The 26,005-nt window shown below is 42.8% G+C and overlaps 1 protein-coding gene across 1 annotated transcript; it reads left to right on the plus strand.

Moving 5' to 3' along the window:
* The first annotated feature begins 21,995 nt into the window (after positions 1–21,995).
* Positions 21,996–25,069, plus strand: LOC149282436 (uncharacterized). Its single transcript, XM_089498212.1, has 2 exons — positions 21,996–22,026; positions 23,423–25,069. The coding sequence occupies exons 1-2, from the start codon at positions 21,996–21,998 to the stop codon at positions 24,910–24,912; spliced, it is 1,521 nt and encodes a 506-aa protein (XP_089354338.1). The 3' UTR covers positions 24,913–25,069.
* Positions 25,070–26,005: the final 936 nt, after the last annotated feature.

The following is a 26,005-nucleotide window of genomic DNA, read 5'->3' on the forward strand; positions in this document are numbered from 1 at the left end:
CAGAGAGCAAGATTAAGGTTCTTCTGGAAGCTTCTGTGAGAAGGAGATATAAGGCCTGAGAGACCAAGAGACAGTTGGGGGAATTGTGTCGGTTGGAGATCGAGAGAGAGAGAGAGTTAAAGAGCGGATCTTGGAAGTTAGTCTCAGAATTGGACACTTAGGTTTATTTATTTCTTTAATAGCTTGTATGAATTGAACATTATATATTTACAAATATTGTACCTGCAAGATTCTTAATATCTTGTAGGACTTAATATCTTGTAGGACTTATATGATAGCCTTTTGGCTGAAGAGAGGCGTATAACATTATTATTATTATTATTATTATTATTATTATTACTATTATTACAGGGCCGCAGTTTGGCTGCTTGGACCACCGGAGATCATCACAGTGAGTCATTTGGAAAAGCCCATCTCACTCCAGAAAATAAAGGTACTTGAGGAGTTTGCACTCTGCGTCTTTCTGTAATAATAGCTACAAAACTGATAATAGCATTTGGGACATTTAGTCTTTTAAAAACAAATATGGCAGATTTAAATGCTGCTTTGAAACCTCTTTCCATCTGCCAGCTTTGTGCTGGTTTTGGGGGGAAATGAGAAAGTGTTGGGAGGGAGGGACTGCCAACAGAATTAGGAGATGCATTGCAGGCTATGGACAGTTTGCGGCCAAGAAAGGTCCAAAACACACGGCAGCAATAGTCCAGTTTGAGAGAGCTTTCACTGCCCAGGCCCAGTGCTAGGGAATCCTGGGAACTGGTGTTCACTGTGGCACAACAGCTCTCTGACAGAGAAGGCTCGATGTCTCACAAAACTACATTTCCCAGAATTCCGTAGCACTGAGCCAGGGCAGTTAAAGTGGTCTCAGATTGGATTATTGCTGCAGTGTGTTTTGGATTTAGGTAACCCTTAGTTCGGCATAATTTTGAAATGACTTGAAGAAACACATGAAGAACAGAAAAAAGTCTGCAATTATTTCTCAGGTTGTACATGGGAATGGGAGGCAGTGTGTTGCAGTGGTTTGAGTGTTGGGTTACAACTCTGGAGTCCAAGGTCCAGTGCCCCACTCCTCCATGAAACCAGTTGGGTCCCTTGGCAAGAAGTCACACTCTCTCAGCCTCAGGGAAGGCAATGGCAAACCTCCTCTGAACACCTCTTACAAGGAAACCCCAGGAGAGGCTCCCCAGAAGTCAACAATGACTTGGAGCCACACAACAAAACACTACAAAGCCTCAAGAAAGTGGCTGGAGCATTGGACTATGACCCTGGAGACCAGAGTTCGAATGCCCTCTTGGCCACAGAAACCCACTGAGTGACCTTAATCAAGAAGGCACACTCTCTCAGCCTCAGAGGGAGGCACTTGCAAAAACACTTCTCAACAAATCTGGCCAAGAAAACCCTGCGAAGGGCTTCCCTTAGGGTTGTCATAAGTCAGAAACTTATGCGTACCTTATCTATGACAAAATTAAAGTGAACAAAAATTTCAACAACCACATGGTAAGAAAATCCCTTTTCAGAATATGGACGAAATACAAGCCACATATTATGCAAAAAATTCCCAGATGGACATCCATTAATGAGGCATTTTTTAGAAGAGAAAAAATGAAGGAAATGGATTGGATAACATATGATGATTTACTTAAGCAGGAAGTAGGAAAACATAGAGTAAAAACAATGGAAGAACTGATTGGAGAAGGGCTAAACTGCAACTGGTTCCTATATATGCAGATGGTGGAAAGATATAAATTAGACTCTAAAACACATCAGATTGAAAAAGAAGGGACACAGTTGGCAAAAATTTTAATTAATGAGGAGGAACACAGAATATCTAAATTATATAAATTTTTATTAAATCTAGAGATGGAAAATGAAACAATTAAACATTTTATGATAACCTGGGCACAAGATATAGGGAGACCAATAATGTTGGATGATTGGGGAAAAAATTGGAATAAAAGAATAAGATACACCCTCTGTGCTGATATAAAAGAAAATTATTATAAAACTCAATATAGATGGTACCTGACACCAGAAAAGCTATGCAAGATTAATAAAAATGGTAAACCAGATTGTTGGAACTGTAAAGGAAAAACTGGAACTTTTAAACACATGTGGTGGGAATGTAAAAAAGCGAAAGAATTTTGGAAAGAGATCCACATTGAAATAGAAAAAATCCTAAATATCAAAATAAAGAAAGATATGATTTTATTCCTATTAGGGATAATAACAGATACAAAGATAGAAAAGGAATATGGTAAAGTGATATTTTACCTGGTGACTGCAGCAAGAATGGTCTTTGCAAGAAAATGGAAGTGTAAAGAAACACCGGTAAAGGAGGAATGGTACAACAAGATATATGACATGATAATATCAGATAAATTAACATATTTACTCAGAAATGAAAATGTTAATGAGGTAGATAAACAATGGAGACCAGTACTGGATTATTTGATGGCACGAAAAGGAAGAGACTAACTCGATATCAGAATGCATAGTATGACCTTTGTATTAGTTATAGTTTTAAGAGATAAGATGTTTGATGAAATACTGATAATTGTCAAAAAAAAAAAAAGAAATCTATTGGAATATATGTACAAATAGATATTAATTAAAAGTAATAGGATATTATGTGAAGTATAATAGAAAGTGAATAGATAGATAAATATATATTTATATATGCATAAAGGGAGAAGGGAAAGATATTCCATAAACATGATTAAAGAGTCGTAAGAGGAGTTAAAGGAAAGTCAAATAAATAATGTAGTATAAATATTTAGCTCAAAGGAAGGGAAGGAAAATTTTATGTTATTGTTTAGCTGTTAGGAGATGTTTGTAGTTTAGTCTGTTTTGTTGTCTGTTTTGTTTTTTTGGTTTTGTTAAGTTTGTTTTAATTAATTGTTATTTTTGATTTGTGGACATGTAAAGTTATTAGTGTTGTTTTTTTGTATAGAGTGTATTTTAATAATAAAAATTAAAAATTAAAAAAAAAATAAGTCAGAAACAAGTTGGAGGCACACAACGACAACAAGAGGAGTAATACCACTTACAGGGCTTAATCACACTTCACAACCCAGTGAGGAAGGAAGGAAGGAAGGAAGGAAGGAAGGAAGGAAGGAAGGGACAATGTGCCTGGTCAAGAAGATGTGGGAGTTGTAGTCCTCGGTTCAGAGGGATTGGAGGGGCCTTACTGCAAGGCAGGACCCCTCCTCTTTCTGGCCCTGTGGATGCTGGGAGATCAAGTCCAGGAAATACACTGCAAATCCCATTGGCAAGAGAAAAGGCTACTACTGCCTTTCAGATCCAGTTTGCCCCAAATCCTTTATGAGGCCAGAAACCCCTTTGTTAGGAAGCGAACCCCAAATATCTCAGGAAGGCTCTATATCTCCCAAGGCCCCCTCCCTCCAGGACCTCCTTCAGTCTCTCTCTCTCTCTCTCTCTCTCCCTGAAGGCCTCAAATGTCAACTGCCAAGCGATCAGGCAGAGTCAGCCATTTTGTGTTCTTGTAGCCATTTTGTGTTCCGGACTTCCGGTGGCCATTTTATTGTCTGCTTGTGACCATGGGCAATAATGTTCCGGAACCTTCTCTGAGGCCTCAATTGAACAGAGGCTCCTCTTTCTCTCCTGAGGCTCCAGAGTCAGAAGGAGGCCTGGCTCCTTGGGCCAAAAGGAAGGAAGTGTGTTTCTTTGTGTGTCTTTTGTGTCTCTTTTCTGAGAGGGTTTTCTTATTACACAGCTCTGCTCTTTCTGGGGAACATGGGTTTTAAAAGGGATCAGAAATGGGGAGGATAGTTTTAATACAAGCCTTATTCTTCTTCTTCACAAACATCAAGTTTTGGCTACTACCCCTGTATTTATTGACTGTTTCAATAACTGTCCAGTAATTTAATGGTATTTTATTTTGGAAGGGAGTGTTAGGGTTAGGGTTTGGAATATCATGAAACATGTTTTTATTGTAAGCTGCTAAAAGGTGGCCATTCTTGTGTAGTAATTGTCTTGTGATTAACTACCACAACAGCCTTGTAAGGTAGACTTCATAGGCTCCTAGAGCTGGAAGGGAGCCCCAAGGGCCAAACAGTCAGCCCCATTCTGCCCTCCAAGTCCTCCGAAGAGATGGCCATCCAGCCAGAGACTCCTCCAATGCGATTTGAGGCAGCGTCTCCCATAGATTTGCTCAGAGGTCATGGGGGCCCACAGTCCCATGTGAACCTGTTCTTTCCACCCCACTTTGGGAAAGGACGCACACACACACACACATCTCAGCCTCCTGGACTGTTTACTACCAGGAGTTACTATGGCTGTGACTCAGATCAGTTTCCTAGGCATTGTCACCTTCTGCCCTCCATGGCCACTGGCACTGACCTTTCCCCATTGCCTTCCCTCCCTCAGCCCTGTGGACCTCCTCCTCCTTCGCACTCAGAGCAACCCTTCTCTACGGCTGAGGAGACGGCCTCTGACCCGGGGAAGCTCCAGCCATAAAGGACTGCAGAAGAGCCCTTTCTGGGGCTGCAGAAATCAGGGTCTTTGTACTGAAGGTAGGCCTTTATTCCTGGAGCTGAAAGAGGACCTTTGTTTGAATGTTTCAGTCCAGGATTGTGTGAAAGGGTTGCAGCTGAGAGACTGAGCCCATGCTTTGCAGGAATAAAGTCCCAAATTCATTCTCTGGCAGCATTGTCTTCCCAGAAGGTGGAAGTGAGATTTCCAGACCCAGACACACAGTGCGCCAGTAAGTCCTTTGTGTGGGGACTATGAGTGTACATGTTGTTTACTAGAGCTTTGTGAGGTTTTTATATAATGAATCTAAATAGGTCTTCACTTCCCAAAAATGAGCATAGTCCAGGATGCAATCTTCAGTCATAAACCTATACATTTATAGATTTTTGTTGTATAAGTGCAACATATTCAGCAGTGTGCATCTTTTAAAAAAAATATACAAGGAAAAGTGAAGAAATTGTGATTTTGACAAAAGATCCATTCAGAAACAATGCACACAAATGTACATGCCTCAATTTCTGTGTGGCTTTAGCAAGCAGAGGAAGGAGGTGCATACCTCATTCTCCTGCTATGACTGACACACACAAAAACACAAATTTTGTAATTGTACATTTGTAAACTGCTTTGATCTTTTTGGAAAGGTGGTATATACATAAATTCATTATATTATTATTATTATTATTATTATTATTATTATTATATGATAAACACAGCAGTTAAGCTCAGAGATTTGTCTCATTTGTAAAAATGAAATGATTATTTTCACCAGTCTCTAAATGGGGAAGTGGCATAATGAGGGGAGCCCATTGATCAGATCATTGAAGAAATACAGGTCTTATCCAGCCCAGGGGCCAGAGTTTCTCCACCTGGAATATAAATAATAGAATCATAGAATCATAGAGTTGGAAGAGACCTCAAGGGCCATCCAGTCCAACCCCATTCTGCCATGCAGGAACTCTCAATCAAAGCATCCCTCACAAATGGCCATCCAGCCTCTGCTTAAAGACCTCTAAGGAAGGAGACTCCACCACACTCCAAGGGAGTTTGTTCCACTGTCGAGCAGCCCTTACTCTCAGGAAGTTCTTCCTAATGTTAAGGTTGAATCTGTTTTCCTCTAGCTTGAATCCGTTGCTCCAGGATACTGCACTCCAAGGAAGGAGTGTGTTCCACTGTCAAACAGCCCTTACTGTCAGTTAGTTCCTCCTAATGTTGAGGTGGAATCTCTTTTCCTGTAGATTGCATCCATTGTTCTGGGTCCTAGTCTCTGGAGCAACAGAAAACAAGCTTGCTCCCTCCTCAATATGACATCCCTTCAAAAATTTAAACAGAGCTATCATATCACCTCTTAACCTTCTCTTCTCCACGCTAAACATCCCTAGCTTCCTAAGTCATTCCTCATAAGGCATGGCTTCCAAATTCTTCACCACTTTAATTGCCCTCCTTTGGACAAGCTCCAGTTTCTCAATGTCCTTTTTGAACTGTGCCCATAACTGGACAAAATATTCCAGGTGGGGCCTGAGAGAGCAGACTAGAGTGGCACTATTACTTCCCTTGATTTAATATTTATTTATTTACTTAGGTATTTATACCCTGCCCTTCAGCCCTAATGGCTCTCAGGGTGGCTTACAATATTATTTTTAATCAGACAGTTCCTTGCCCTCAGGCTTACAATCTAAAAGACACGAAACAAAAGGAGAAGGGACTAGTGGAGGGGAAGGGGATGAGGTCCAGTGGTTCTTCTCTCCCTATGAGACCTGGACCAAGGCAGATGGATTGGAGGGGGGGGGGCTCTTCCTTCTCCCAGGCTAACCCTGATGGAGCTGGACCTGCCTGGTGAACTCCCTCTCAGGCCGGCGGATGGCAGATTTAGATGCAGCCCAAAATCGCTTGTTTGCAAGAATGAAAAGGGGATACTTGTCAAAGGCCTTACAGAGATCAAGATATACAAGATATACTATGAAGATTACATTTGTCAGGCATGATACCCACCTCTGCATCGGCCCAAAGGAGGCATATGTCACCTGCGTATGTCACCAGCAGGATGCTGTTCTCTGTGTCTGAGCGCTGCAGGGTTTCTTGCCAAACCAAGCCTAACCTTGGTCCCTTTTCTCAGGACCTTCATCTCGGCCTCCTTGTACACGGCTTTGGGCCCTCTCTTTCTGGAAGTGACCCAAGTGCAGGACCACCAGGGGCCCCCGCAGACCTGAAGGCCGACACAGAGGCCAACCGGAGGGAATTGGGCTCCCAGAGAAAGAGGCTGCCTAAGTACAACAGCTCTTTGGTGAGTCACTATCCTATTAGCTTCATCTGGGTCACTGCTGGGCCAATTTATGAAATGAATGAAATACAATACTATCCAAGTTTGGCACAGGCAGTCCTGGTTAATCCTCTGTCACCCCATTGTTTGGGGGGCTTTTAAAAGGTCCTGGTTGCTCTCTCCTCCTCCCACTTTCCCCCTTCTTCAGCTGACTACAGTTTCTGCATAATGAATGCCAAGGGGTTTGCACCCCATCAACTCAAAAGTGGGGAGAGGAGAAGAAAGAAGGGGGCAGGGACATGTCCTTGCTAGGAGTCTGAGGCAAAAGCGAAGTGCTGTGCCCTTACCCGCTTGTGTGATCTTCCTCATAAACAACTTTGACCATCTACACCACTTTCTGGCGTTGCTTGTCCACATGTGTCTTGTTTTTCCATCTGTGAAATGTTGTGGCATATGGGAGAATGTCTCTGGATCTAAATTGGGGGTGGCCCCATGGCCCTCAAGCCCACAGTGCTCCCCAGAACTGCTTTTTAGAAATGACATTTGCCTCTGAAATTTGGCAACAAATGGCTAAATGCACAATAATATTTGGAAGCCAAATGTACTATACGTGTTGTCATAGGCAGTATCCTAATCCATCCTCAATATCCCAGCCATGGTCTAAATTATATTGTTGATTATATTGTATATTACACTGAAAGAATTCGAGACAAACTGGATTTCAAAGGCAGTAGCTTTTCTCTTGCTAACAGAATTTAAATTTTATTTCCTGGACCAAATTCTGAGGTGATCAAATAATTTTTGGGATGCATCATGTGCTTCTCCCTCCCCTTTTATTAGTCATTCTCTGGATGAGGGCTATTTTTTATTGCAGGTGACCTTTGCGGATGTGGCGGTATATTTCACTGAGGAGGAATGGAAAATGTTGACTAAGAAGCAGAGACTTATGTACAAGGATGTGATGATGGAGAATTACGAGAATGTGGCCTCTGTGGGTAAGGAAGCTGAATCCATTGCCCTTACTATGAAGACTGAGGGACCTTTCATTCTACATTATCATGGCACTATGATCCCACTTTAGAATTATAGAATCATAGAGCTGGAATAGACCACAAGGACCATCTGGTTCAACCCCTTGCCATGCAGGAAACACATTGAAAGCATCCCCGACAGATGGCTACCCAGTCTTTGTTTAAAGGCCTTTACAGACCTTCAAAGAAGGAGACCTTTAACAATTAATAACAATAACAATAATAATAATGAGATGCCACCATGCTCTGACGGGGTATATTCCACTGTGGCATAGCTCTTACTTTCAGGAAGTTCCTTCTAAAGTTTAGGTAGAACCTCTTTTCCTGTGGCTTCTGACCATTGTTCTATGTCCTTTGCTCTAGAGTAGGGTTGCCATATTCTTCTTGGGCTAAACCGGGGTGGGGTGGATGCCCCCCTTCCCAGCCTCACAACCAATCAGAGAAGCCTTTGGGGGCGGAACTTCCGGTTGCAATGATCGCTGGGGCTTGTAATCACAGTGGGTTCCTACTGGCGAAAACAAGCCCCAGCGGCCATTGCGACCGGAGGTCCCTCCCCTGGACACCTCTCTGATTGGTTGTGAGGCTGGGAAGGGGCGAGGCATCCTGCAACTACAGGTCCCATTGGCCTTTTCGGCTGGAGGTCCCACCTCTTTACCCATCCAGAACCCTCTCTAATTGGCCGGGAAGGGGAGGGATGTCCGGCCATGCTTCCAAGGGCCAGGAAGAAGGGCAAAAATGGAGGAGGCTAGTGGGCTGGAGGACAAGGGCGGCAGGCTGGAGGACAGCAGGCCAAAACCCGGGATTCTCCCGCCTAAATTTGTGACATAGCGACCCTACTCTAGAGCAGCAGAAACCAAGCTTGCTCCATCCTCAGTAACTCTTCAAGTAGTTGAACAGGGCTCACATATTCACTCTTAACCTTCTCTTCTCCAGGCTAAACATTCCCAGCTCCCTAAACTACTCCTCATAGGGCTTGATGGTTTCCAGACCCTTCACCATTTTCATTGCTCTCCTTTGGATAGACTCCAGCTTCTCAACATCCTTTTTGAATTATGGTGACCAGAAGTGGACACAGTATTCCAAGTGAGGGCCTGACCAAAGCAGAATAGAGTTGCACTATTACTTCCCTGAATCTATAACATAGAATCATAGAGTTGAAAGAAATTAGCTTAGCTGAAAGGAGATATATAGTTTGGTTGGGGCAAGAGCGACTTTGGGATTCAGCCCAACTATACCAGGCTTGGAAGCCCACAGAACTCCAAAGGCATTTGAAATAGGAAAAACAAAATACACACACACACATAAGCATTCACACACATGCACAAGAACTAGATAACAGGTGGAAGAGGTGAAGAGATGTAAGACTTTCATTATGGTAATACTTTACCTAGCTGGATCTTGATTCCAATTGCTGAGGGTTTGAAATGGGAAGAGAAGTCAGGAGCTCCTGCGACAAATGGGTTTGGCGAGTGCATTGAGGTGCTTAGCCATATAAACTAACAAACTGTCTGTAATTGGACTAATGTCGAACAGCCAGTCAGGGCAGATACACACACACACACACACACACACACACACACACACACACACACTGGAATTGTTGCTTGAGGGCAACAAGGTTTAAATTGCTTTAGAATGTTTTCTTGGGGGAAGAATGGTCTGAAACCAAATTGAATGCAATGGGAGATTGGTGCAAATATCTCAAACAAAAAGGATTAGCACAATGGCTCTCAGGTCCTTCTTGGCTCTGAATTCTGATCGCGTTCATGAGCCAATATACAGCACAATCTGAGGGTGACGCTCTCAGATGCAGCTCAACAATAACATAGCAGAGTACGGAAGCAAATATCCAGATATAGATATTGGCAATGCACTGACCACTTTTCACACTTAAAACTAAGTCACAAACACAGTTGATTTCATTGAAATCCTTGGGTGTTCTCTATCTTGAGTTACAAATATTTGCAAGCTCTCCTCTCCAACTTCCATGAACTTCATCATCTCTTATACACACAACTACAATCCAATCGACATCAGTCTGCACGTGAGCTATATACTGTATTGGCTGTGAGTCATATCCTGGTGCCAAACAGCATGAAGTGGCCTCTGCAGTTAGCTTGCATCATGCCATGCCCTCTAACTCAGCACTCTATGGCAGTCTCACAGGATATGATGCCACCTATCAATCAAAGTATTTTTGCACATGTTTCATGGAATATTGTTTCAACAGCGGTCATTGTGACCGGATGTTCTGCCACCGGAAGCCTCTCTGATTGATTGCAAGGCTGGGAAGGGGGGGCGTCCACCCCACCCCGGTTTAGCCCAAGAAGAATATGGCAACCCTACTCTAGAGCAAAGGACATAGAACAATGGTCAGAAGCCACAGGAAAAGAGGTTCTACCTAAACTTTAGAATGAACTTCCTGAAAGTAAGAGCTATGCCACAGTGGAATAGACCCCCTCAGAGCATGGTGGCATCTCATTATTATTATTATTATTATTATTAATTGTTAAAGTTCTCCTTCTTTGGAGGTCTGTAAAGGCCTTTAAACAAAGGCTGGGTGGCCATCTGTTGGGGATGCTTTCTATGTGTTTCCTGCATGGCAAGGGGTTGAACCAGATGGTCCTTGTGGTCTATTCCAGCTCTATGATTCTATAATTCTAAAGTGGAATCATAGTGCCATGATAATGTAGAATGAAAGGGCCCTCAGTCTTCATAGTAAGGGCAATGAATTCAGCTTCCTTACCCACAGAGGCCACATTCTCTTAATTCTCCATCATCACATCATTGTACATAAGTCTTTGCTTCTTCGTCAACAGTTTCCATTCGTCCTCAGTGAAATATACTGCCACATCCGCAAAGGTCACCTGCAATAGAAAATAGCCCTCATCCAGAGAATGACTAGTAAAAGGGGAGGGAGAAGCACATGATGCATCCCAAAAATTATTTGATCACCTCAGAATTTTGTCCAGGAAATAAACTTTAAATTCTGTTAGCAAGAGAAAAGCTACTGCCTTTGAGATCCAGTTTGTCTCGAATTCTTTCAATGTAATATACAATATAATCAACAATATAATTTAGACCATGGCTGGGATATTGATGGTCGATTAGGATACTGACTATCCCAACACGTATAGTACATTTGGCTTCCAAAGATTATTGTGCATTTAGCCATTTGTTGCCAAATTTCAGAGGCAAATGTCATTTCTAAAAAGCAATTCTGGGGAGCACTGTGGGCTTGAGGGCCAGGGGGCCACCCCCAATTTAGATCCAGAAACATTCTCCCATATTCCCAACATTTCACAGATGGAAAATCAAGACACATGTGGAGAAGCAACGCCAGAAAGTGGTGAAGATGGTCCAAGTTGTTTATGAGGAAGATCACACAAGCGGGAAAGGGCACAGCACTTCGGTTTTGCCTCAGACGCCTAGCAAGGACATGTCCCTGCCCCCTTCTTTCTTCTCCTCTCCCCACTTTTGAGTTGATGGGGTGCAAACTCCTTGGCATTATGCAGAAATTGGAGTCAGCTGAAGAAGGGGGAAAGTGGGAGGAGGAGAGAGAAACCAGGACATTTTAAAAGCCCCCCAAATAATGGGGTGACAGAGGATTAACCAGGACTGTGTCTGCCAAACTCGGATAGTATTGTATTTCATTCATTTCATAAATTGGCCCAGCAGTGACCCAGATGAAGCTAATAGGAGAGTGACTCACCAAAGAGCTGTTGTTTTTGTTTTTTGACTGTGCTGCCCTCAGTGGAGATTGCTTATTCCTAAGGTGCCATGGAGGTGAGCATGGAACGTACAGGGAAGATGGCTTTTGCAGTCTTTTCCACCATTGAGCTTACCTTGTGTTGTCTTCAAGCCTGTCAAAAGAGAGCAGGAAAGTAGTTGGGGGGAGAAAGCAAAGTCCCACATTAGCTCTCATAAGCTCCCCTGAAGCTTTTCCCAGCATGCCCTAGTCCTCAGTCTCCCTCCCAGGCTCCTCCGTTTCCTAGAGAGATGGAAACCTTCAAGGGAGAGTCCTTGGGGATCAAGCCAAACTCTCCTCTGCTTCCCAAGGCCTCCTTCTCCATCCACTGCTGGTCTTTGGAAGGGAGACCTAGACTGCTCTTGGGAAAGTTACTTTGGGAGGAACAGGGACTCCCAAAACCTCCCAGTCTAACTCTAACATCAAGTACGTCAAATCTCTGCAATGAACTGGGCCAGGTCTCATGCCAGGAGTGGGGATCCTGGGGCTCTCGCTCTGTATCTTTACTAAGAAATAGACTGAATCTCCATGACTGGTGCTATGTTTCATACTCTTGGGATGGGCAGCCAGGAAAACAGAATGCTTGAAAGAATTCAAAGGTTTATTGGATGGAGACAGAAGTGCAAGATGCCTTAAAACCATATGTTCTGAATCAAAGACAGCATCAAAGGGGCTCTAATAGTTTTACAGGACAGAATCTGGATAGAAACTTCCTCCAAACAAAAAGTATGTCACGCTTCCACTTTCTCTCCTTTCTGGAAATGCTGATGCCTCAAGGGCTGGATCCTAAGCAAAACAAGAAATAAGGTTTGAACTGCAATTCAGAGGTCAAGGTTTGTATGTGGTTTTTGATGCAATTTACTACGTCCAACTGTAAAAATGATTTAATTTTATTAAAAAATAGTTATAATTTTAATGCCTTTGCATTGTTTTGAATTTGTACTGTATTAAGTTTGCTGTTAGCCACCCTGAGTCCCTATATTGGGAGAAAGGATGGATGTATATAAATAAAATAAATAAACTGGAGATCCCTTGAAGATCCATGGGTTTCTTGGTGTAAATAGCCCTCCACCAATGGAGACAGAGACTGAATGAGTCTGTCCAGAATTGCTAGGGGTCATTTTTGGCACCTGGGTTGTATCTCCACCTCCCAAACCTAGCACTTTGACACCATGAAACTTCCATGACTCTGTCCCACAGAATGCTGGGATTTCTTATTTCATGAAGTACTTAGAATTATATATCTACTTTCATGAAGGACTGCATGGGGCTCTCTACCAAGCATCCAATTCTAAGCACCCCATTCCCAGGTTTCTCTAGGGTGGATCCACAACCGTTAACATGGCACCAAACGGGTACAATTGGATAATATGTATAGGACTTTGGTTGCCTACTTTCTGGTGTCCCTCCATCTCTTTTATAGGGTTGTGAATTCAGGTCCTGAGGTTTGTGAGCTAAAACCTAGGACCTGGGGCAGGGCCTCTAGCGATCTCATTCAGCCTAAAGCATAAATTACAAACCACAGTTGTTCACAGTTTGTCATTCAAATCTACTCAATATACTTTCCTGTGTAGAAATGAAGAGAGAAATTTTTAAAGGTCTGTTCCCAGATCAAGGGGAAATGAGAGAATTATTCTTTCTCACTTGCTTGGAGAGACAGGATAAAATGCGTGAAGTCGAAGGCTTTCATGGCCGGCTTCCATAGCTTTTTGTGGGTTTTTCGGGCTATGTGGCCACGTTCTAGAAGAGTTTCTTCTGATGTTTCGCCAGCATCTGTGTCTGGCATCTTCAGAGATTCCAGCCACAGATGCTAACGAAATGTCAGGAAGAAACTCTTCTAGAACATGGCCACATAGCCCCAAAAATCCACAAAAAACTAAGGATAAAAGGCATTTAATTTAGCCTCCTTCTTTCTAGCCAGATGGTGAATGCAGAGTATAGTAGTGAGCCCTTGTACCACCACAACTGAGAGAAAGCAAGAAACTAAACCAATCCATAGACCCCTGCAATTTTTCTAGTAGAAGAAACCAATGAACTAAGTCTCGCAAATTATAATAAGCTACTGCTCTCACATCTGATCTGGATGTTTGCACAGAGCCCTTTCCTCTTTCCTGGAATTGGGCTCCCTCCAAAATGGAGAAGAGGCAGCCTCATCTCCTGTCTGAAGATCATGCATGAAAACTGGAAGCTCAATGCCAGGCCCTGATGTATCGTATCTTTACTGCCACGTGTAAAAAGGGCAAGGAAAAAGACCTGTTACAGGAGAAGAAAGCAAATAAAACCTGATCCTTTCTGGTCCAGGTTTTGGTCCTGGGCAAAAGAAGGGAAACCAGGATTTGACTTGGGAGTGAGCGAATGTTGTGTGGCCTGCCTTGCCTGACCGGGGGCCTCCCTGGGGACCAAATCCATCACCCTTCTCTTCCCCCTCAGTCAGCATTCTCACAAAGGAACCAAATTTAGGGATCTCCCATCGGCATCTTGAGGCACCCACCTTTCCTTTCCTGCCAAGGAAACCCAGAAGGAGCCCTTCTTCCTAAGCAGCCAACAACCAAACCCACCAGCCTTCTAGAACCCTATTCAGGCTCCAAGCCAACCACTAACAATGGTCCAAGTACAGGGCTGCTTTAACTGTCTGGCTGAATGCTAGGGAATGCTGGGAACTGTAGTTTTGTGAGATATTTAGTCTTCTCTGTCACACAACTCAGATGCCATGATAAACTAAAATTCCCAGGATTCCCAAGTACTGAACTAGGGCAGTTGAAGCAGTTTATTTCTGCAAACTGGATTATTTCTGCAATGTGTTTTTGACCTCTGTTACTATTTGAGCGTCCACAAGGCTCTGTTGGTTTGAAGGGAAGATTCATCATCATCATCATCATCATCATCATCATCATAATTTCTGCAGTGTTTTTGAACCAGATCTGAGAGAGCCCTGCAGCCTGGATCTGCCCAAATCCCAAATATTGCCCTCTCAGCAAAGCCTGGAGATATTAACCTTTAAGGACCAGAACTCCTCAAAGGTTGACTTTCCCAATCTCTCCTGAGAGACCCTCCTGAACCTAGAGCAGCCTCAAAGAAAGGGGTCCCATTGAATGGGGGCCCATGTCTTTCTGAGTCTGTGGGTCCAGAAGAAGAGGACTGTTTTAAGGACCCTCTTCCTAACCTCACAAGTAGGGTTGCCATAAACCGGCGGCCCCTGTGCCAATCATGGTTTTGGGGGGCCCTTCCCTTCCGGTTTGGGCCCCCACCCGTGCCTTGTTCCTGGTTTGGGGGCCCGCTCCGGCCATTGCCGCTGCCGCTAACGCGGCTGCTGCGGCGCCAAGCCACCTCCTCCTCCGGCTCCGCCTTCCCCCTGTTCCTGGGCGGCAGAAGCGCCGCCGCCACCGCACCCCCACTGTGAGGGCTTGCGCGCCGCCCAGGCCTCAGCAGGGGCTAGTGGCAGCGCGTGTGCCTGCCCCAATTCTGTCTGCGTGCGCGCGCACCTGCCTCACTTTCCTCCCTGCGCGCGTGCGCGCCTGCCCCAATTACCTCCGCGCGTGCGCGCGCCTGCCCTGCTTCCCTTCCTCCCACGCCAGCCATCATAAGGAGGAGGAGGGGGAGAGGAGGAGGAGGAGGAAGGAGCCGGAGGAAGGGTGCCTGAAGGCCAGGGCAGAATTGGGCCAGAGGAGGAGGAGGAGGAGGAGGAGGAAAGCTGAGTCAGTGGCTATTAGGTCTGCCTTGGTATTTTGGGGTTTTTAAATTATTTTTAAAAATATAAAATACTTATTTTATTTATTTTTTTAATTTTTATCATTGCTTTTTATTTTTTATTTTATTAATTTTTATTATTTGATTTTTATTTTTTGTTTTATTAATTTTTATTATTGCTTGTTTTTGTCTTATTTTATTAATTTTTATTATTGCTTGTTTTTGTTTTATTTCATTAATTTTATTATTGCTTGTTTTTGTTGTATTTTATTAATTTTATTATTGCTTGTTTTTTATTTTATTACATTAATTTTTATTATCAAATATATACACCCCTGCCTTGTTTTTTATTTATTTTTTCATTATTTTTTATTATTAAATATATGCAAGTGCATTTTTTGTGTATTTATGGTGCTTTGAATGCTAACAAGTCTGCCTTTCTTGGCCAATTATAGTGGTGATGGTGATGATGATGAGGATGATGATGATGATGATGATGATGATGATGATGATGATGGTGATATTGATATCAACAAGCCTCTGAGGCACGGCCAATGTAACTTGCTTATGTAACTTGCTGTGATTTTTACAAACTCATGCGCAGTGAAGAAAAACCACAGTCCCTTGCCCAAGTATACACTTCTGAGAAGTACAGTTGAACCCCAGGGCAAGTACATTTCTGCCATCTGTCTAAGAATAATGTCAAAATGTTCTCCATTTTGATCATGCCTACAAATATGCATTTATATTAAAAAATTTTTTAAAAACCTCAATTTTTTGCGCGTCCTCCATTTTTATAAAAATGTGTCCTACATTTGAAAATGTTGCCCTACATTTGTCCCGGTTTGGAGGTCCTCACTTATGGCAACCCTACTCACAAGGCATCTCTTAGCATTTGCCCAACACTGCTCTTGAACATGCAAAGATCAGGCAAGCAAGATCTGCTTTGGTGTTTGCAAAAAAAAGATGGAAAAACAATAGGCCCTTGGTATCCTTTGGGATTTGGTTTGGATAGCAAAATCCATGGGTGCTCAAGTCCCATTATATAAAATGGGTGACCTTGGGTAAGTCACACTCTCTCAGCCTCAGAGGAAGACCAATGGCCAACTGGAAGGCGGACAACACACACACACATCTACATGATGGGAAATGGCATTCATTCCAGGCCATGAAACCCACTGCAGGGAAACCTTGGGCAGCAGACACTCTCTCAGCCTCAAAGGAAGACAAAGGGCAAAGTGGAAGGCAAACCTGAAGGCAAGGAAACCCTGGGAATAGGGTAACTAGACATGAGTTCAAGGCACGCAGCACACCCCCAGCCCCCAAGGCACACTCTCTCAGCCTCAAAAGATGGCAATGGCAAAGCCCCTTTGACAAAACCTACAAAGAGACTCCTGTGACAGTGTTGGCTTAGGATGCCCAGAAAGGAATTGAAGGCACACAATTCTCCCCCCAAAGTCTGGGAGGAAATGGAAGAGGAAGGCTTAGAGGAAGGTCCTGAGGAGGAGGAGGAGGAGGAGGAGGAGGAGGAGGAGGAGGAGGAGGAGGGCTTAGAGGAAGAGGAGGAGGAGGAAGGCTTAGAGGAAGAGCCTGGGGAGGAGGAGGAGGAAGGGCTTACAGGACGGGCCTGAGGAAGAGGAGGAGGAAGGAGAAAGGCTTAGAAGAAGGACCTGAGGAGGAGGAGGAGAAAGGCTTAGAGGAAGATCCTAAGTAGGAGGAGGAGGAACAGAGAGACCTCTGGATGATTCTGCAGAGGAAGAAGAAGGAGAAGAAGAAGAAGGGGCTCCTGAGCATACGCAGAGGCCTCTGGGGGAGAAGCCACAGGGAGAAATCTCCTGGTTGTAACTTATTATTACTATTATTAGTAGTTGAATTAGTATTATTAAATTTTATTTATTTATAAAGACATGGAAAGATGTATTTATAAAGAGTATCTCAGGGAGTCTCTGTATTATAGCATCAGGAAAGATTTTAGGTGTTGCTAAGGTTTGGAAATGCTGTTTGCGGTCCCTTCTGACTTTGGAGCCCTTTCATCCTCCATTTACGGTTCCCTGAAGGCCTCAAACTGCCAAGTACTGAGGCAGAGGCAGCCATTTTGTGTTCTGGAGGCCATTTTGTGCTGCTTGTGAATGTGGGGAATATTGTTCCAGAAACTTCTCTGAGCCTCAGTTGAACAGAGGCTTCTCTTTCTCTCCTGAGGCTCCAGAGTCAGAAGGAGGCCAGGCTCCTTGGGCCAGAAGGGAGGAAGTGTGTCTCTTTGTGTGACTTTTGTGTCTCTTTTCTGAGAGGGTTTTCTTATTACACAGCTCTGCTCCTTCTGGGAAACATGGGTTTTAAAAAGGATCAGAAATGGGGAGCATAGTTTTAATACAAGCCTTATTGTTATTATTCTTCTTCTTCACAAACATTGGGCTTTGGCTTCTAAGAGGAGGCTAGTCCCCCAAAAAGGCCAAAAGTGGCTCCTTTGGGAGGTTTTAAAAGCCTCCCCAGTTTCCTTATTAATAGATTTTCAGGCAAGAAGGAAGGAGACAGACCAGAATAAATCATAGTACCAAGAATGAAACAAACAAACAGAGAAGCAAACAAGAACAACAAAAATAAGGATTAGACAGAAAAGCAAACTGCTTTTATTTAAAAAAGCAAAACCATTTTTAACAGGATAAAAGTACGAATTGGGTTCTTCTATCCTTTATAACCGACTGAGGCTGTATCTGAACTGCAGAAATACACTGTAATCTGGTTGGAAACCACTTTTTTCTTTTGTAATTTATTTATAAACAATCCTTTACAAACAAAAATGAAAAAAACATACCAAGACATTTGCATAACAAATACAGCTACAACAACAAAAAAGTACAAATACCTATAACATAGACATACAACATGCAGTAAATAACATCCTGATATACAAAACTGTCAGAAATGTACTATTAAGTTACTTCCCAGTTAAGCTAAGATGACCCTTTTATTTAATTTACTTAAATTCCTACAAGGTATCGATACGTGTTAAACCTCTAATGTTCAAGTAGACTTTCCATATGATATCTGGGACTGTAAATTAATAATTAGTATTACAAAATAAATCAAAGCATGACCAGTCCTCTTTAGTTTTCTCAACTGGTTTATCCCTCATGATTGCGTTACAATGTCCAATCCCTTTGCTTCTCTTAGTTTAATTATCCACTCCTCTATTTTAGGAATTTGGATGTTTTTCCAATACTGTGAGGGACCATCTACAAAATTAGTCTGGAAAATCTTTTAGCTACTTCCTTTTTCAGTTTACATGACATATTGAGCGAAAAGATCAAAGGGTTTAAAGGTATTTCTTCCTGTAAATGCCATCAAAGAAAATGCCATCAAAGAAAACCATTATCCTGAAACATGGAAACAAGCTAATATAACTTTGCTGTTAAAAGAAGATAGAGATGCAACTGAGGTAAAGAGCTATAGGCTAATTTCCTTATTAAATGTGGATTATGCATTATTTCCTATGATTTTGACCCATAGACTCAAAAAGGTTCTTAAACACTGGATTCATAAGGACAAGTCAGTGATAACATACAAACCATCTGAAATATAATTGAATATTTTCAAAGGCACAACAAAAAAAACACTTATCTTTTTAGAAAAGGCCTTCAATAACATAGGATGGGATATGATATTTGTGACACTTGAAAAATGGAAATAGGAGCTTCTTATTATAGATGGATAAAGGCAATGTACAAAGATCAAAGACTAATTGTTAACTATAAAAACCAGAAGAGTTTAAGATTTCTAAAGGTAAATGGCAAGCTTTCCCACTATCACCCCTTTTGTTCATTCTGATCCTAGAAGCACCGAATAATAGGATACGATTAGAAAATAAGATCAATGGAATAAATATTAACATACATTGAGTTTAAAATGAGAGTCTTCTCAGATGACATTTGTATTCCCTTGAGAACCCAGAAAAGAGCACAAGGCAATTGATGGATGTAATAGCGGAATTCAAATATGATTAAGGATTAAAAGTAAACAGAGACAAAACAACATTAATAACACAAAATATGGGGAAAAGGAAGAACAAATCCTGGAAGAAATTAGTGGATTTAAAGTGGGAAAGAAAGTTAAATATCTAGGAATAAATGTAATAATAAAAACTCAGATCCATTTCACAATAACTATGAGACACATGGAAGGAAATCAGAAAAGACCTAGAAAAATGGGGGAAATTACACTTATCGATATTAGGAAAAATATCACTGATCCAAATGAGTTTCCTTCCTGAAACACTGTTTCTGTTCCAAGCGATACCCATCATCCAGAATGAAAGACCATTGAATCTATGGCAAAAGGAAATCTCAAAATTTATTTGGAATTAAAAAAGAGCCAGGATCATAACAAAAATACTTTGAGATGACAAAAGTAGAGGAGGGCTGGGTTTACCAAACTTAAAACTTTATTATGCTGCTTGTTGTTTAGTTTGGATTAGAGAATGGTTTGTGTCAGAGAATGAACAATTGTTATGTCTGGAGGGTAAACATTTAAGATTTGGGTGGCATGGATACCTAATTTACGGTAAAGAGAAAGTTCATAAAGAAAGCACAAATCATTTCGTAAGAAAAGCTCTATTGAAGATCTGGGGAAAACAAGTGTAGAATATGTCCCAAAATACCTTTATGGTGTTTGCCGCATGAGGCTCTTTTTGGGAGGAAAGGTATCCAGAAAACTAAATGGTTAAGATACAAGGATGTACTGAAAGAATCACAAGGAAAACTAGAGATCAAAACACAAGAAGAACCTAAAGAATCTGGCCTAGATTGTCACTGGTATCTTTATCATCAAATGAGGGAGAGGTTTAAAATAGATGTGAAATTAGAAGGACTACAAAATGAAAAATGGGAATTGTGGAAGCCATGCTCCATGGTCATTCCATGCCTGATGAGAGTGTTGGGTGCGAGGCATTGGAGAAGCATCCAGCTGTGTTTCTCTAGCCAGAAGCCAAAGGAAGGCCTTCTCCTCTGAGGGCCACTGGGGAGGTCAGGAGGTTTCAGCAGATGATGCGCTCATTTCACATCTAGCTACAGGGACATAGCCAGGGTCCTCTCCAATTCCCCATCGCCTGACCCCCCTCCACTCTCACAAGGCATGGAGTGTCAGGACCATGGGGAACAGGTCTGAGGAAATGACATGCATGTGGCCACTAGATGGAGCTGTTGTGGAAGTCATTGACAGCTCTAGTGGCAGTTAGATGTGTCAGCATTTAAACAGTGCATCACTGGAATGTTGATGCAACTGTCAACTGTCATTCTCAACTGTCACTGAGGAAGAGTCAGACAGTGCGTGCCTCAGAGTGGGTTGTTACTGGTGTGGATGGTGGAGGGTGTCGATGTATATAGTGTTGTACATAGTGGAACTTCTTATATGAATAAAAGCCTCATCTGAGAGAAGATTACAGTGTCTCTTTGCTCACTGAGAAAGGGACAGGTGTTTCTTCAGCTCACAAGATACTGACTACAGTCAAGGTGGAGAATCTGGCACCATACGTTAACATGTTGCCTCACGTGTTGCCCAACATAGCAACATCAAAAGCATTTTAACATGGAGTATCTGTTGTGTAAGGGAGTTGCAGTGAATCTATGCTAGCTCCATGGGGCTTTGTTTGGTGCAAACAAACAAAGAGGGAGGAAAGAGATACACACCTCTGCATTGGCCCAAAGGAGGCATATGTCACCTGCGTATCTCACTAGCACCATGCTGTTCTCTGTCTATGAGTGATGCAGGATTTCTTGACAAATCAAGCCTAACCCTAGTCTCTTTTCTCAGGGACTTCATCTTGGCCTCCTTCTACACAGTTTTGGGCCATATTTTGCTGGAAGTGACCCAAGTGCAAGACCACCAGGACCCCTTTCCACCTAATGGCCAACACAGAGGCCAAGCGGAGAAAGTTGGGCTCCAAGAGAAAGAGGCTGTCCAAGTACAATTCTTTGGTGAGTCGCCATCCTGACTATTAGTTTCATTTGTGTCACTGCTGGGGCAGCTCATGAAAGCAAGTGGAGAACATCTTGTCCCACTTTGGCAGAGAAAGTCCTGGTTAATCCTCTGTCACCCCACTTTTTCAGTGGCTTTCAAAAATGTTCCGGTTTCTCTCTCCTCCTCCCACTTTACCCTTTCTCCTCATCTCTTTTGGGTTGCTGCAAAGTGACTTCCAAGGGGTTTGCACCCCATCAACTCCAAAAGGGGGAGAGGAGAGAAGTTGCCAGGGTCTTCCCTTGCCAGGAGGCTGAGGCAAAACCAAACTGCTGTGCCCTTCCTAGCTAGTGTGATCTTCCTCCTAAACAACCTTGGCCATACTCAACACCTTCTGGTGTTGCTTGTCCACATGTGCCTTGCTTTTCCATCTGTGAAATGTAGAGGATATGGGAGACCACCTCTGGATCTAAATTGGGGGTGGGACCAGTGTCCCTCAAGTCCAGAGTGCTCCCCAGAACTGTATCCCAGCCATGGCCTAAATTATATTTTTTATTGTATATTATATTGAAAGTATTCAAGACAATCTGATCTCAAAGGTAGTAGCTTTTTGTTTGCTAACAGAATTTAAAGTTTATTTCCTGGACTGAATTCTGAAGTGATGAAATAATATTTGAAATGCACCATGTGTTTTCCTCCCCTTTTGTTTAGTCACTCTCTGGATGAGGACTATTTTCTATTTCAGGTGACCTTTGCAGATGTGGCAGTATATTTCTCAGAGGATGAATGGAATCTGTTGACGAAGAAACAGAAACATTTGTACAATTATGTAATGATGGACAATTATGAGAATGTGGCTTCTGTAGGTAAGGAACCTGAATCCATTGCTCTTTCTACAAAGACTGAGGTCCCTTTCATACTATATTATCATGTCACTATGGTTCCACTAGAATTATAGAATCATAGAGTTGGAATAGACCACAAGGGCCATCTAATTCAACCCCTACTGCCATGCAGGAATACACATTCAAATCACCCACAAGAGATGGCCACCCAGCCTCTCTTTAAAGACCTCCACCAAACTCTAAGGGAGTATATTCCACTGTCAAAGAGCTCTCACTGTCATGAAGTTCCTCCTAATGTTTAGGTGGAACCTCTCTCCCTGTGGCTTGCATCCGTTGTGGTGTCTCATTTTCTCTGTAGCAACAAAAAGCAAGGCTGCTCCTTGTACAACATGACAACCTTTCAAATATTTAAACATGGATATCATATCCACTCTTTATCTTCTTTTCTCCAGGCTAAACATAACCACCTCTCTAAGCTGCTCCTCATAGAGCTTGATGGTTTCCAGACCCTTCACCACTTTGGTTGCCCTCCTTTGACATGCTCCAATTTGTCAACATCCTTTTTGAATTGTGGGGCCCAGAACTGGACCCAGGATTATTACAAGTGAGGTCTGACCAAAGCAAAATAGAGAGGCACTATTACTTCCCTTGATCTAGAAACTATTCTTGCATAGATGCAGCCTAGAATCACATGGGCATTTGTAGCTGCCGCATCACACTGTTGGCCCATGTTCAACTTGCAGTCTACTAGGAGTCCTAGATCCCTTTCAAGCCTAGTTTAATTGTGATAGCAACATTCTGTAGAATATTTGAATCTGTAGTTCAGTGAAGCACTATTGCTCTCCAGTTTCTAAGGATTGTAAATACCCCATCTTAAACTGCCAATTCTAGGATTTTATGGGAAGTAGCCATGGAGATTAATGCATTTCACACCCAAATGGTACTCAGCACATTCCTGAGCAGGTTTCCTACCTTTTTTTGGCCCCTCTTCAATCCTTTTAAGGGGGAAAGACCTCCCTTGGCCCTGCAATGGCACAGAGAGGGCCCAACAGTGGCAAAATGGCCTCCACTTCCCCAAAGGGATGCTGTTGGATGTTGGGGGCAAAATATTATTTCATTTCTCCCCCCCCCCCCAGGCAATACAATGGGGGGTTGCCCCTGAGATCTCCTCCAAACCCGATCAGTACTCCATGCCTGTCTTATAGATGTTTTAAGGTTGCTCCCTGGCACTTGACCCTCATCAAAATTGGAGTCCAGGTCCTAGCCCCATTATTATGCCTTTGGCAATGAGTTATTGGGATCTGACTCCAACTTAATTTAATATCAAATAGGGGGGAGTAAACATAGGGCTAAATCTTGGGCTAACACTTTCCTCTCTTTGATATTCAGTACTATCTGTCATTATCCTTCTTTACAGAAGAACTTGTCAGTCATGAGAGAGTCCATACAGGAGAGAAGCCATACAAATGCCAGCATTGTGGGAAAGGTTTTTCTTGGAAGTCAGACCTATTGAAACATCAGAGAATCCACACAGGAGAGAAGCCATACAAATGCCAGCATTGTGAGAAATGTTTTTCTTGGAAGTTAAGCCTAATGACACACCAGAGAATCCACACAGGAGAGAAGCCATACAAATGCCAGCATTGTGGGAAATGTTTTTCTTGGAAGTTAAGCCTAATGACACACCAGATAATCCACACAGGAGAGAAGCCATACAAATGCCAGCATTGTGGGAAATGTTTTTCTCGGCAGTCAAGCCTAATGAGACACCAGAGAATCCACACAGGAGAGAAGCCATATAAATGCCAGCATTGTGGGAAATGTTTTTCTTTCAAGTCAAACTTACTGAAACACCAGAGAATCCACACAGGAGAGAAACCATACAAATGCCAGCATTGTGAGAAATGTTTTTCTTTCAAGTCAAACTTATTGAAACACCAGAGAATCCACACAGGAGAGAAACCATACAAATGCCAGCATTGTGGGAAAGGTTTTTCTTGGAAGTTAAGCCTAATGACACATCAGAGAATCCACACAGGAGAGAAGCCATATAAATGCCAGCATTGTGGGAAATGTTTTTCTCGGCAGTCAAGCCTAATGAGACACCAGAGAATCCACACAGGAGAGAAGCCATATAAATGCCAGCATTGTGGGAAATGTTTTTCTCGGCAGTCAAGCCTAATGAGACACCAGAGAATCCACACAGGAGAGAAGCCATACAAATGCCAGCATTGTGGGAAAGGTTTTTCTTGGAAGTCAGACCTATTGAAACATCAGAGAATCCACACAGGAGAGAAGCCATACAAATGCCAGCATTGTGGGAAATGTTTTTCTCGGCAGCCAAGCCTAGTGACACACCAGAGAATCCACACAGGAGAGAAACCATACAAATGCCAGCATTGTGGGAAAGGTTTTTCTTGGAAGTCAGACCTATTGAAACATCAGAGAGTCCACACAGGAGAGAAGCCATACAAATGCCAGCATTGTGGGAAATGTTTTTCTGGGAAGTCAAACCTAGTGACACATCAGAGAGTCCACACAGGAGAGAAGCTACACGAATGCCAGCATTGTGGGAAAGGTTTTTCTTTGAAGTCAAACCTAGTGAGACATCAGAGAGTCCACACAGGAGAGAAGCCATACAAATGCCAGCATTGTGGGAAATGTTTTTCTGGGAAGTCAAACCTAGTGACACATCAGAGAGTCCACACAGGAGAGAAGCTACACGAATGCCAGCATTGTGGGAAAGGTTTTTCTTTGAAGTCAAACCTAGTGACACATCAGAGAGTTCACACAGGAGAGAAGCCATACAAATGCCAGCATTGTGGGAAATGTTTTTCTTGGAGGTCAAGCCTATTCAATCACCAGAGAGGCTACACAGGAGAGGAGCCACACACATCCAAGCAGTGAAGGAACATTATTTTTGTTTTTTAATAATCTTTATTAAATTTTACAATAAAAAGTACAGAAATCAAGAAGATTGACAAAATTTCAAATAAAGTTTTAAAGTTATGGTTTGTTAAGTTTAGGTTTTAATTGCTACTAGTACTGGTTTAAGTTAGTTAGAGGGGGGGCTGGGATTTGTTGCAGCTATCTAGAATAGCAATGATAGCATTTGGAATTTGTGGGATTTTAGCCAAAGAAAGTTGGGGACCGGTAGTAACAGAAAGGGAGCTAGTTTCTTCAAATGTCTGGGGCAGGGAGAGATTGTGTGTGTGAGAAGGATGGCAAAGTGGGGCTCATAGTGGGGGATAGATGGTGGGAATTGTAGGTGGGGGCTTGGTTTGGTAGAAGGTGGAGTTTTAGGTTTTGAGGTTTCAATATATTCTGGCAGCTCTGGCTTAAACATATTTCTGATATGTGTTTTCAATAAAGGTCTTTGCTGTTTCAACACACTGGATTCTTTGATGCACAGAATTTGTGAATATGCACAAAACTGACACATTCTTCTCTCCTCAATCCTCAGCTCCATTCCTAGCTGTAAGAACAGCAGAGAGAAACACACATCTATCTATCTATCTATCTATCTATCTATCTATCTATCTATCTATCTGTGTATATACAGTATACACAGAGAGAGCAAAGCCTTTCCTGCCTTTCCTGGGCTCCATTGCAGCCTCTTCAAAATCTCCTCAAAAGAAGGAAGGAAGGAACGAAAGGAGGGAGGGGAGGCTGCTGGACCCCAGTACACTCCTTCCCTTCCCTCAAAGGCCGCCAGTGGAATAACAGCAGCAGCAGTAAGGCCCTGGTGATCCCTGCACATGATCAGAAGGGGCCTTTGGATGTATGTGCGCATGCGCAGTCTCAGACCTGAAGCCATTGCTGCCCTCACAGTCTGTTCTGAGGGATGGAAATGGGGGACAACCCTCGTTCCTTTAGAACAATGGCTTGAGGATCTTCTGGGTGGGGGGGGGGCTTCGGGATAACAAGAAGGAAGGAAGCCCCTTTTTCCTCAAAGAAAGGCAGGGGGGGGGGTGCCAGGCCTCTCTCTCTTTCCATCCCT

This window comes from Sceloporus occidentalis, unplaced genomic scaffold (genome assembly GCF_023333645.1).
Source record: "Sceloporus occidentalis isolate IW3139 unplaced genomic scaffold, rSceOcc1.0.p SCAF_114, whole genome shotgun sequence".
In the NCBI taxonomy this organism is placed as follows: domain Eukaryota; kingdom Metazoa; phylum Chordata; class Lepidosauria; order Squamata; family Phrynosomatidae; genus Sceloporus; species Sceloporus occidentalis.